Genomic DNA, 12,643 nt, shown 5'->3' on the forward strand with positions numbered 1-12,643 from the left:
GCCCATGAGCCACAACTGCTGAGCCTGCGTGCCACAACTACTGAAGCCCATGCGCCTAGAACCTGTGCTCCTCAACAAGAGAAGCCACCGCAATGAGAAGCCCGCGCACTGCAAGCAAGAGTAGCCCCTGCTCGCCGCAACTAGAGAAAGCCCGTGCGCAGAGACAAAGACCCAATGCAGCCAAAAATAAATAAATAAATAAATTTATTTATTTTTAAAAAACAAACATAAATGACAGAATCAGAGCTCTTCCCCGCCCCCCACCCCAAGCAGATTTTGATGGGCAGGATGGGAAGCTTGAGGGCATCCAGGTTTTGTAGTTTTATACCAGAGCAGTCTTTTAGTAGAATACAAACAAAAACAGATGAGATCTTTAAAGTTTGCGAATGTTCCACGTTTTACTTTCTTATTGAAGAGGGTTCAAACTTGAGATCTAGATTTGCATTATGAATTTGTAACATAATCACAATTTAAAATCAAAATAAATTATCTCGATGCCCATCTTTGTCAACCTTCCATTGCCTTGCCTGTCTTCTCCCTTCCTCTGTATCTGGGTTCAGCCTTCTGCGACAGCTGCCAAGTAGCATTTAACCTGCACCTGGGCCCCAGGATCAGCTAGGCATTCAGAGCCTGGCATTTGTCTGGATTGTTTTTCCCCTCCTTCAATGTGATTGGACATGAATGCCTTGTCAGAGTCTTCATCAATTGAGGCGTTCATAGTAAGTAAGGATTTTTTTTTTTTTAGTGTGCTTTTAAAGCTTTGGGGTTCTAACTTTGGCTGTATATTAGAATCACCTAGGGGGATTTTAGAAATACAACATCCAGGCCCCACCTCCAGGGGTTTCTGTTATAATTGATATAGTGGGGTCCCAGTATCAGTATTTCTTAAAAACAAACAAAAAAAATTAGAAAAGGAAAGAAAAATTCCTCACATCCTGGTGATTCTAATTTGCAGTCAGGGTTGGAAACCACTGCTTTAAAGCATGGTCTCCCCACATTTGCTGAAGGGTTCTGACACAGTGGCCCCAATCTCCACTTCCTGCCAGGCCTCTTTCCCAACATGGCAAGGGTGTGTGTGTGCATCTGTCTGTCGGTCTGTCTCTCCCCGCCCCCAACTCCCAGGGCAGATGGTGTTGAGCTTCTATTCTTGAGCCCTAACTCCTTTTTTTTTCCCATTGGAAGGATTCAGATTATAAATATAGTTCCCTTCATAAACACTGTGATCTCTGTCTTAGTCTTTGGAAATACACCAAAAACTGGAAAAAAAAATTCCAGTAATTCACAAAAAGGTTTTTACTGCTGCTTGTCAGTGATGTCATTTCCTGTCTTTGGCAGCGAGTGCTGCAGAGAACTGCTGGACACTGTGGACAACTATGCAGTACTCCAGCTGGACATAGTGTGGTGCTACTTCCGCTTGGGACAGCTGGAATGCCTGGACGATGCAGAGAAAAAATTAAACATGGCCCAGAAATGCTTTAAAAATTGTTATGGAGAAAATCATCAGAGACTGGTCCACATAAAAGTATGTTGCTGTAATTAGTTTTAGGTATTAGTGAGCCCATTTGTAGAATTTGAGTTTATCCCTGTTAAAGTGTTTAGACTGCTGCCAAAGGTGATTTATTTGATAGTAGTATGCAATGTGTTCTTTTTAAGCTCTATTTTAAGGGGATTGTTAAACATCTTATAAGTTAGCCTGTGACCAGAGGAACACGGTCTTCTAGTCACAGAAACCCATTGACCACTGTGACCGAGAGAGCTGGTGACTGTATTCATTAGAGTCTAATGAAAGGTTTAAATGCAGAAAATAGACATTTTGAACAGTGACAGTTCACACGAGTGAGTCACAGCTCCAGAGCTGGGCTTTGAATAGGGATTTTTCTCAGGCAGTTTCCACAGGTCATCAGAATTCTGCTTGGGAATTGCAGGGCAACATAAGAGATATTCCTGGTTTGGGTTTTTGCATACTTCCCTCCTGACCAGAGGGGGCGCCCCTGTCCTGGGCACCTGGAGATAGGTGTTCTGTTTGGGACAGGCGTTGCCGTTGCACCCTGGGATCCTTACTTTTGCCATCAGCAATAGTGAAGATAGAAACATTTTAGGAATGCCATTTTGCCCCTGTGGAGATGAAGAGAATTATAAATGTGAGTATTACAGACCTGTAATGAGAAATAAGACAGTTTTATTTTTTTCCCCCCAATAATTCTAGGGAAATTGTGGAAAAGAGAAAGTCTTGTTTTTAAGACTTTACTTGCTTCAAGGTATCCGAAATTATCACAGTGGAAATGGTGAAGAGGCTTATGAATATCTCAACAAGGTAAGAAAATGGATGCTCCAGAGTTGTGACCATTTTCACCTACTTTGTTTTTTAATCTCCAGAAGTTAAGTATTTCATAAACTCAGTGGTGTGTGACTGGTGAGGAAAGTGCATCTCCCTCCCATTCCCTCTCCTTCAAATACATTTGTATTTGTGAGAGTACAGGCAAGATGCTGTAATAAGGAAACCTCAAAAAGGCAGTGGCTTTAATTGGCTAGAAGTTTCCATTTCTCTCATCTGGCTGTAGAGGTGAGCAGCCAGGGCAGTGGGGCAGCTGGTGTGGCAGCCGGGGTGGCTCCTGTCAGTGCCTCTTCCAGCCAGCAGAGGGAGGGAGAGAGTCCGGGGCAAGCCTCTTTAGAGAGGTGACTCAGGAGGTGCTCCTGTCATTTCTGCTCCATGGCATTGGCCTAGACCATCTGGCTACACTCAGCTCAAATTCAGGGGACTTTATTACCAAAAAGGAGGAGATAATGGATACCAGCCCCTCCCACAGTCCTCAGCCCATTTTCTCATGTTATACTGCATATAAGTCATGTGAGCAGAGAGGGTGTTGTCTGTTTGCATTTGCACTGGTTGATAATAGGTCACATTTAGAGGTTTTATCTAAAATCTGACACACCCTAATTCACATTGGGTACAATCCAGTTTCCTTTAGGTTTTAGCTTTGTGTTAGGCTTTAATGTTACTATGGTTACATGATTCTTATATTTTTCTTTGTCTGTAGGCATGTCAGCTCTTTAAAGAGCTATATATTGATCCATCAAAAGTTCACAGTTTGATGCAGCTGGGATTTAGTGCTCAGGAAGCTCGGCTTGGTCTAAGGGCATGTGACGGGAACGTGGACCACGCAGCTGCCCACATCACCAACCGCAGAGAGGTACCTTAATGTGGTCTTGGCAGCGCTTGGTTGAGGCCTTTGCCTTTGAGTAGGTGTGAAACTTGAGGCAATGGCAAAATCATTTCCAGAGTGCCTTAGCTCTCAGATGTGCAAGAACAGAAAAAGACAATTCTGTAGTAGGTATTATTAACAAGGAACTCTTTATTGCTTCAGACTTGGGAGTCAGGAGAAAAACTTGTCGTTTTTAATTGCATCAGTTTTCAGACAGTGCAGTTTCCTTCATTTTATTCTTGCTATGGTGGCAGGTAGCTCATAAGTACAGTATCCAAGCAGTCTTCTCTCTCTCTCTCTCTCTCTTTTTTAATCATAGTATATTTCTGGAAACCATTTTAAAGGTGTCTGTGTTTTCCAGGGAGCCATTGTTACAGTTCAAGGTGTCATTCTTGCCTGGAAACATGAATCAGATCATATGAACAATTAACATTATGTTATAAAAGCCAAGATTCAAAACTATAATCATTTAAAACAATTAGAGATAAGTACAGTTAAAAAAATACTTTAGAATTTCAGAGTTGGAAGGAATGTTACCATATCGAATATGGTAGTTTTACAAATGAGGAAAACAGGCTCAGAGGTTGTCTTTTCCGGGGTCATGGGTCAAATCGGTGGCAAAACCTGAACTGAGGCTCTGGTTTTCTCCTGTACTTTCTAATTCCCATCTGAGAATAGCATTCTGAGTTTTTACAGAAGGTTCTGAAAAGCCAAAAGATACTATAAAATGGTAAAAGTTACCACTTCACTTCCTAATTTTTTATAAGTAGCAAAAATAAGTGTTTTTTAAAAAAATAGTGGTGTCCTATCAGATGTGCATTTAATGAATTAAACTATAAGCCCTTGGAGAAAATAAAAAAAACAATAGTGTATATAGTGCAGTTGACCCTGCTCACTCTTCCACTCAGTGGATGTGTAGTTGGGATGCTTTTGGTTGAAGGCAACAAGTTCAGATTGGCTTAAACACCCAATAAAGAGGGTAAGGGAGGGGTTCACTGGCCTACATAATTGTAAAGAGCCCAGAGGAGGGCCGGGTCTCTGGTTAGTTCATTCAGTGGCTTCGCCCTGTTGCTGAGCTCTGGTTTCTGTCTCTCTGCCTCCTCTGTTACTGGGGTCACCCCATCACACCAAGAGCATGGTCCGGGTCCCAGAATCCTCAGAGACGTTCTGAGCTGCTCGCTGATTGGCCACATTTGAGCCTGTCGCCGTGGCCAGGGGAGTGCCAAGACCTGACTGGCTTGAGCCTGTCTGCTTAGCTTAGGCTGGTCAGGGTCTACTCGGGGAACCAGTCAGCTTCCCACACCCTAGGGACAGCTGGGGTGGCTGGTGGGAAGGCCAGCTCCGAGTCCCGTCGCCTGTGAGCTCCCGTGAATCTGCTGTCCTCTCAGTTCCTGAAGCTCCGGGTTTGAACATCTCACTGAGTAGAGGGTAATAGGTGATTCCTAAAAGTTTGACGTCTTTGTACCTCGTGGCCCTGAGTACAGGCCAGTTTCTCATCTGGCAAAAGAAACAAGACTCATGAAACTGAGGTCCCTTGACAGTGCTGAAGTGTTCCGAGGCCGTGAGAGGCAGCGTGGTGGCCTTCCTAAGAGAAGTTGTCGTTTTGCCTGTACACAGCCGTGACTCTAGAACCCAGTTCTCTCACGACATTTGACCCTACTGTATCCATAAGATTTCGCAGTGCAATGCTTATTGTCATTTCCTTAGTTTATTTTATTTTCCTAATTCTAGTATAAAGAGAACTATCATGTGTATCTACATGGTTAAGAGAAAACTGACTTAGGCATTTGTAATAAGGAAAAAGTGTTCTTTGAGGCCCCAACTTTGTGTCAGCTCTGAGGCCCGTGTCTGCTGGCTGGCTGGCTGGGAGGGTCTTTCTCTGCTTGAATGTTATTCATGCTTCTTATTAGCCTTATGAAATGTAAGTGGAAGAGGCTGGAACTGCAAGCAGAGGATGGGACAGGGTAGAGGCATTTTACATGGTGTGTACGTGTGAATGAAAGTGGAAATGTGAGTGATACGGACTTCCGTATCACGCCGGCCCGCGTGGGTCTTGTGGTGAAGCGGGGAGGGTCAGCTGGGAGGCGGAGCCGGAGCCCAGGAGCGCTGGCGCCTGACTGGGTGTGGGGAGGGGCCGCTGCGGGACTGGAGCAGGTGCGTGAGCTGCCGGGCCTGTGCAGAAGGGTTCGGAGTCGGGGAGACTGGCCCAGAGGAGGCAGTTAGAGGGCGCGGTGGGGGTACGGACCGTGGCCCCGGGGAAGGGGCTGGGCAGCGGGCTAGCAGAGCTGCCCAGCTGTCGTCAGCCCTGCTCACTCACAGGTAGGTTCCCCACTGTTGTAAACAGGAAGTTACAGGCTGAGGTTGTCTTCATCCCAGGAAATGTTGTGGGCAGTCACCCCTTCTGCCTAGTCCTACTGCCAGCTGGGTGCGTTTGGTTCCATGGCGAGGATTCCTTTCTTCTCCTAAGAGGTGAGGCCGAGTTCTTGCTGTAAGAATGTAGAGGGGACCCTTGTTGCTTGGACTGAGCCATGGAGGTAGGAGGAGATACATCAAAGGAAAAAGCTATTTTCTCTGCTGTTCTCCCTGTGCTGGGCCGAGGGCTGACCGTTTCTAGAATGTGCAGAAGCCGTCTGTCTGCTCTGCTGTCGGTGATGACCTTGACTGGGTCACCTAACTGTCTTGAGAGATTTCCGTCTTCTCATTGGCAAAATGATGAGGTTGGATTCAGTTAGTGGTTTTCAAACCTGTTTTAGTTTGTTTTAATCAGCAGAAATCCTTTTAAAATGATACTTGTGGGAATTCCCTGGCGGTCCAGTGGTTAGGTCTCTGCGCTTTTACTGCCGGGGAGATCCCTGGTCGGGGAACTGAGATCCCACAAGCCGCACGGCTCAGCCAAAAAATAAATAAATAAATAGAAATAAAATACAGTGATACTTGCTTTCAAAACAAACTCAGAACTCTCCTGATGAGGGCTGGGGTGGGAAGAGGAGAAGAGACTGAACCTGTGGTCTTCCTCAGGCTCTTGGAGCAACGCCAGGCACCTCTGAGACTCGGGGTTGAGAACCACGGGGGTAGGTGACCTTTGTCACCTGGCGTTGAGCATTCTTGGGGTTTTAAGTGGACTAAGTTCTTACTACCCAGGGAGCGGTGGGTGGATCGGTAGCTTGGGCGCCATCTAGGACCCACCCACCCCCTCCACGGCCCCCACGTTCAGAGTCACATTTCGGTAAGATCCCAGGTGACATAGCAGAGGCTGAGAAGCCCTCCCACCCATGCAGGAAGCTCCTCCCCCCACTTCCTAGAAGAAGGCACGTCTACCTCTCTGCGGGTCCGCAGGATGTGCCCGCTGGTTCCCAGGGGCCTGTTCTGGTGCCAGGTGGTGGTCCCTGAGGTGCTCTCTTCCCTCCCTGGACTGATGTCTCCGGCTCCCGCTGGGCTTCCCCACGAGCAGCACACCCCTGGTCTCTGCCCTGGTGGCCCTCATGCTGGGCGGGACAGGGAGAGAGAGGGTCACCTCACCTTGTGGTTTTCACTTTGCCTGGTGACCCCGAGAATCCTACAGAGCATGGATTGAGAAGGCTTTTTACAAAACCGCAATCCCTAACTTGGTGACTCTGCTGTTTTCCTAAAGAAATTGGACCAAATAAGGAAGGAGGAAAAAGAGAAGAAAAGACGCCGCCTGGAGAACATAAACTATTTGAAAGGAATGGGCTACTCCGCTCGCGCAGCCAAGCAGGCGCTCCACCAGGCCAGCGGGAACCTGGAGGAGTCCCTGCAGGTAACCCCTCCCCGCCTCCGACCTCCCTGAGCAGCCCTGCTCCCGGCCCAGGCGCCACCCCTCCCCTGCTTCACTGAAGCTGCTCTCTGGTCCTTCCTGACCCTGGGAGCCCTGCGACTGCGGGCCTTCCCTTCATTCCTGGTTTGGATCTAAGGGTCAGAGCTCTCTGGTTCTTGAACCCAGTGGCAGAGCCAGAATGACGAGCCCCACCCACCTCAGTGCCTGTCCGCGATTCCGCAGGGCTCACAGGGCAGGAACTTTGATGAGGTTTCTGTTTGCAACAGGAGTTTAACAAGTAAGGTGGAAGAAAAGAAAGGTGATTGAAGTTTTAATATAATTTTTTTGAATTAAAATGTTTTCTTTGAATAGTTAGTTTTATTATTTAGTCAGTAGTACATGTTGTCAAAGGGGCTTTTTAAAGAAGTCCTCAGAAGTGACTAAAAAGGTTGGGATCCAGACTAGTGGTAACTCTGCCCGGGTCCACATCCGTCCTTTCCAATTTTTGTTCAAGGAGCAGACAGGATACGTAAGGAGGCAGGCGCTGTGCTGAGTCTCAGCGGAGATGACGCCTGCCCTGGGGGAGCCCACAGGCTAGTGGGGAGACAGACGTAGAGAGCACAGTGGCGGAAGGGCTACCACGTGGGAGCGCAGCACAGGGGAGCAGGGACTGCAAGCTGAGCTGGGGGGCGGGTCACGGGAGGGGGCCCGGCAGACGGAGGAGAAGCAGGGGCAGCGCCAAGCGCTGAAGCATGAGGCCGGGGGATTTGAGCCCCGGGGTTGCCAAGGCCTGGGTTACACCTGCCGGAGGTGGGGCGGGGTGGGGAATGGCCAGAGACGGGGCTGGACAGGTAGGCAGGGGCTAGGCGGGCCGCATCACCTTGTTTGCCCTGATAAGGAGTTCACACTGAATCCTGCAGGCAGTGGGGAGCCTGCCCTACCTTTGCCTTTTATTCTCAAGACCTCCCGTCCTATTCTTCAGAGGTCCCCATTAGTCGGTCCGTTAACCCTTGGACAGCATGGGTTTGCAATGCGTGGGTCCACTTACGCGTGGACCTTTTTCAACAGTGCGTGGGTCCACTTACGCGTGGACCTTTTTCAACAGTAAATACTACATATAGTACTACACGATCTGCGCATGTGGAACAACTGTGGATACCGAGGGCCCACAGTAAGTTACACTTGGATTTTCCACTGTGATGAGGGTCAGCGCCCCTAACTCTTGCGTTGTGCAAGGGTCGACTGAATTTTCAAATATATGTATTAATGTATTTTTTTAATTCAAAAATGTTGTTTGAATATCTGATTTGATTTCTTAGAGAAATTTAAAAATTCTGAATATGTGGAGGGACTGATGGGCCTCAAAACTAGTTTTTCATTATACAAAGCACATGAATACATTTACTCGACATAGAGGTATTTAGTGTTAAAAGGGAAGTTCCCCAAAAGGGCTTTATAAGGTTAAGAGTAAGTATCACGTGACAGAGAAATCAAGGGTCCAGAGAACTCTGCTCTTCTTGACATTGTAAACCTAGAGCATGTCACCTTCCAAAGAGAAGTCGTATTGGGTGGCCCTGGACTGCTTATAGCTTTCCGTTTACAGCTCTTTATGACCTTGTCACCCCTAAGGCTGAGCTGCAACAAGCTTGTTTTCTTGGAATCCTTCCACCTGCTCCCTCAGATCCTTTCCTGCTTCCTCAGATGCGATCTTTTTGCTCGAATAATCTTCTTCATCCTCCAGACCTCAACTCAGACACGACCTTTGGCGGGGGCCGCCTTTGAGCAGCAGCCTCTCCAGCCCCAGCCTGTCAGGGGTACCTTTTCTCTGCTTCCACAGCACCCTGTGCCTTGTCCACCATAGTCTCCTACACCTGTTTGCGTGTCCCACGGCTGTGCCTGCCTAGCACGTGACAGGTGCTCAGCCTCTGCCTGAGTGACCGAGCGGATGTTACTGATGAGTAACGGGTATCCCTGTACGTTTCTAGATTCTTCTCAGTCATCCTCAGATGTGGTGGTTAAACGATTCTGGTCCGGAAACCAACAGCCATCAAGAAAGTCCTTCTCGGGAAACCATTGACCAAGTAAGTGCCAGCACCTTGTGCCCCTCTCCGCGCGTACAGCCTCGTGAGGGGCTGGCTGGCGGGACAAGGCTGACGGCCAGGCAGGGCCGAGTCCTTGGCTCCCTGGGCTCCAGGTGTGACCGGCCCGCCCGAGGGCACGGCAGTGGGTGGAAGCCGGGCACAGGCATTTCCTTCAGAGTAGGAAACACAGGGGAGCTACGGGAAGGTTTTCTTTGGGCTTTTCTCCTCTTTTCTACACACACCTCTTCGTGCGTCACCTCCCGTCCCCCTGCCTGTGACCTGCAGGGATGTCACCGTGGTGACTGTCCACGTGTGCCCCCCATTGCGTTAGCCTGCCTAGTGTGCTGCAGAGACCTAGCTCAGGGTCCCGGGGACGACGAGGTCTGTGCACGCAGCGCTGCCTCTGGCTTGCGAGCCGGCTGCCTTTCTGAGGTGACTGGGCCCCAACGTGGCCGCCTCAGGTCTTCCTCCTTCCTTTCCAAGCTGCCTCGCGTGCACGTTAGCACGGGAAGGCCGGTGGTGCACGCGTGCGGTGGGCTTTGGGAACGCGTCCCCCCGCGACCTGACTCTCCCGGCTCTGCGTGGGGGCGGGAGCGCCGGGCACGCGTCGTGCCGCGTGGCCTGGGCCCTCGGCAGTGCCGCCCCGCCTTCTCCCAGCTGGTGTACATGGGCTTCGATGCGGCAGCGGCCGAGGCTGCCCTGAGGATGTTCCGGGGAAACGTCCAGCTGGCGGCCCAGACCCTCGCCCACAACGGTGGAAGTCTTCCTCCTGACCTGCAGCTCTCGTCGGAAGATTCTTCAGCATCGCCACCCACATCCCCGTCCGATTCTGCAGGTGGGTCTGCGGTCTCTGAAGACCGACTGGGAGGGAGCGTCTGCTCGAGCGGAAGCCGGCAGGCGGGGCGGGGGCCGCGAGGGGCGTTCGCAGACGTGCGCGTTTCCGGCTGCTCGGCGCTGTGGCGCGGGGGGCCGAGCTGGAGCTGACGTGTGTCCCTCTGGTCCCCGTGGAGGCTTCTCTTCCTGTCCTCCTCCCTCAGCTCCCCTGTTGCTGCGCTTCTTTACTGCAGGGACCTCTAGCGCCTCAACAGATGAAGATATGGAGACAGAGGCTGTGAATGAAATCCTGGAAGATATTCCAGAACATGAAGAAGATTACCTTGACTCAACTCTGGAAGACGAAGAAATTATTATTGCAGAGTACTTATCCTATGTAGAAAGTATAAAGTCAGCAACAAAGAGAAACTAAATGATGAATAGAAACAAGCACTAAGTTTCTGCTTATAAATTCTATCATTATGAAAAGTGTAATGCAGGTCTTTTTTTTTCCCTATGTTTTATCTGATTTTGCTCCAGAGTGCTTCCTACCTGGGGGTGGGAGGGGTAGGTGGGGAACAGGGATGTAAAGAGTAAGAGACTTGGTGGGGTCGGTGGGGGCGGGTGCCGGTCCCCAGGGTCCGTCTTGGGAACTGAGCTGCCTCTGGCCTGATCTTGCAGTTCCCAGCTGCCTTCAGGTTCTGCAACCCTAATGTCACCCTCCCTGCTCCTTTTTTTCCCCACCCAGAAATGGGAAGGGCTGGGTAGGGTGGCTGCTAGGGAAGGGATCCAGGAGGAGCTTATGGGAGTGAAAGCTGGCCCTGTCTCCTCTTCATCCTGCCCTGCTCTCCTGCCCTCCTGAGCCCACTGCTCGATCGTCTCCTCCTTCCCGTGATGCAGCTCTGCCTTCCTGCTTCAGCCTCTCTGCCCCGTCCCGAAAATGTCCTTTAGATCCTCAACCACTGCAAGTGCTTTGGGGGCCTGATGATGAGGCATCGGCTCCTGCAGCCACACCAAACGGTGGCAGACGCCCTCAGCCTGAAACGTCCATGTTTTGTGCTTAGCTTACTAAAGTAGGCACTTGAAATTCCAGGCTGAAATTCAGAATATATATGTATTCAAAGTTCTTCTTTACAAAAATAACATCTTTTATTAAATGGTAAAGTCTTAAATGCTAACCAAAGCAACTTATTTTTAATTAGCATTTTTAGATGCATTTCTGTCCTATTAATAAATTCACTGCTGGCTAAGGTAAGATACCTGTCAGAGATTAAGGTATATTTTCTCCAAGTCTTTGTGGGGTTTCTTGGTGTGTTACCGAAGACTGTTTCTAAAGATATGTTGTAGCCTCTTAACAGCTCAAATAACCGTTCTCATTGCACCCTGCATCCCTCCGTAAACGTGTATTACCTGAAAACCCTGTCCAGCACCAGGACACAGCCGGCAGCAGCCGGGTGCTGGATGAATCAAGTGCCAGGTGTGTTCCCAAGGCTCTCCCTGCCCTCCGGGAGTCACCGGTAGCCCCTGTGACAGAGGGCAGGTGGGCCACGTGGTTGCTGTTAAGGGGCTGGCCGAAATGCTCCAGCTTTTTCAGGAATCATTTTCAATAAATCTTGGAGAGCAGTCCAGTTTGAATGGGTGGAAATCTTTTCTTGTAAGTCTTTTAAAATGGATGATACAGATGGAAATAAAAGGTGGAAAATATATTCAATAATTGTCAGCCTAACTTTGCAATGAGTTATTCAAACTCCTAAACTGTTTTGAGTGTTGAAAATGGGCGGTCTAGAGCTTCATTTAGTTTGAGACGTTTGCTTCCGTTGACTTCTGTGAGGAAGTCACATGTATGCCCTCAAAAGCACCATCGATGTCTGTTGTTAAAAGATGAAGTGGGGGCCTCCCTGGTGGCGCAAGTGGTTGAGAGTCCGCCTGCCGATGCAGGGGATACGGGTTCGTGCCCCGGTCTGGGAGGATCCCATATGCCGCGGAGCGGCTGGGCCCGTGGGCCATGGCCGCTGAGCCTGCGCGTCCGGAGCCTGCGCGTCTGGAGCCTGTGCTCCGCAACGGGGGAGGCCACAACAGTGAGAGGCCCGCATACCGAAAAAAAAAAAAAAAAAAAAAAAAAAGATGAAGTGGTACTTCCCTGGTGGCGCAGTGGTTAAGAATCCGCCTGCCGGGCTTCCCTGGTCGCGCAGTGGTTGGGAGTCCGCCTGCCAATGCGGGGGACACGGGTTCATGCCCCGGTCTGGGAAGATCCAAAATGCCACAGAGCGGGTGGGCCCGTGAGCCATGGCCGCTGAGCCTGCGCGTCCGGAGCCTGTGCTCCGCAACGGGAGAGGCCACAGCAGTGAGAGGCCTGCGTACCAACAAAAACCAAACAACAACAACAAAAAAATCCGCCTGCCAATGCAGGGGACACGGGTTCGAGCCCTGGTCTGGGAAGATCCCACATGCCACGGAGCAACTAAGCCCGTGCGCCACAACTACTGAGACTGTGCTCTAGACCCCGTGAGCCACGACTACTGAGGCCACGTGCCACAACTACTGAATCCTGCGTACCTAGAGCCTGTGCTCCGCAACGAGAAGCCACCACAATGAGAAGCCCACGCACCACAACGAAGAGCAGCCCCCGCTCGCCCCAACTAGAGAAAGCCCGTGCACAGCAACAAAGACCCAATGCAGCCTAAAGAAAGAAAGAAAGAAAGAAAGAAAGAAAGAAAGAAGAAGTGTACAAAGGCTCTGGGCCTGTGGGGGAGGGGAGACTGAGCGGGGAA

At 50.0% G+C, this 12,643-nt stretch overlaps 1 protein-coding gene across 2 annotated transcripts in view; it reads left to right on the top strand.

Annotated features, from left to right (window-relative positions):
• Nucleotides 1–11,576, top strand: part of NUB1 (negative regulator of ubiquitin like proteins 1) — a 28,233-nt gene extending 16,657 nt beyond the window's left edge. For both annotated transcript variants that reach the window (XM_060108383.1, XM_060108386.1), the window contains exons 9-15: nt 1,336–1,522; nt 2,207–2,314; nt 3,039–3,191; nt 6,835–6,981; nt 8,964–9,059; nt 9,717–9,894; nt 10,127–11,576. In XM_060108383.1, coding sequence (XP_059964366.1) covers nt 1,336–1,522; nt 2,207–2,314; nt 3,039–3,191; nt 6,835–6,981; nt 8,964–9,059; nt 9,717–9,894; nt 10,127–10,305 — 1,048 coding nt within the window. In that variant the 3' untranslated portion in view covers nt 10,306–11,576. The remainder of the gene's footprint in view (nt 1–1,335; nt 1,523–2,206; nt 2,315–3,038; nt 3,192–6,834; nt 6,982–8,963; nt 9,060–9,716; nt 9,895–10,126) is intronic.
• The last annotated feature ends 1,067 nt before the right edge of the window (nt 11,577–12,643 follow it).

This window comes from Mesoplodon densirostris, chromosome 9 (genome assembly GCF_025265405.1).
Source record: "Mesoplodon densirostris isolate mMesDen1 chromosome 9, mMesDen1 primary haplotype, whole genome shotgun sequence".
Lineage (NCBI taxonomy): Eukaryota > Metazoa > Chordata > Mammalia > Artiodactyla > Ziphiidae > Mesoplodon > Mesoplodon densirostris.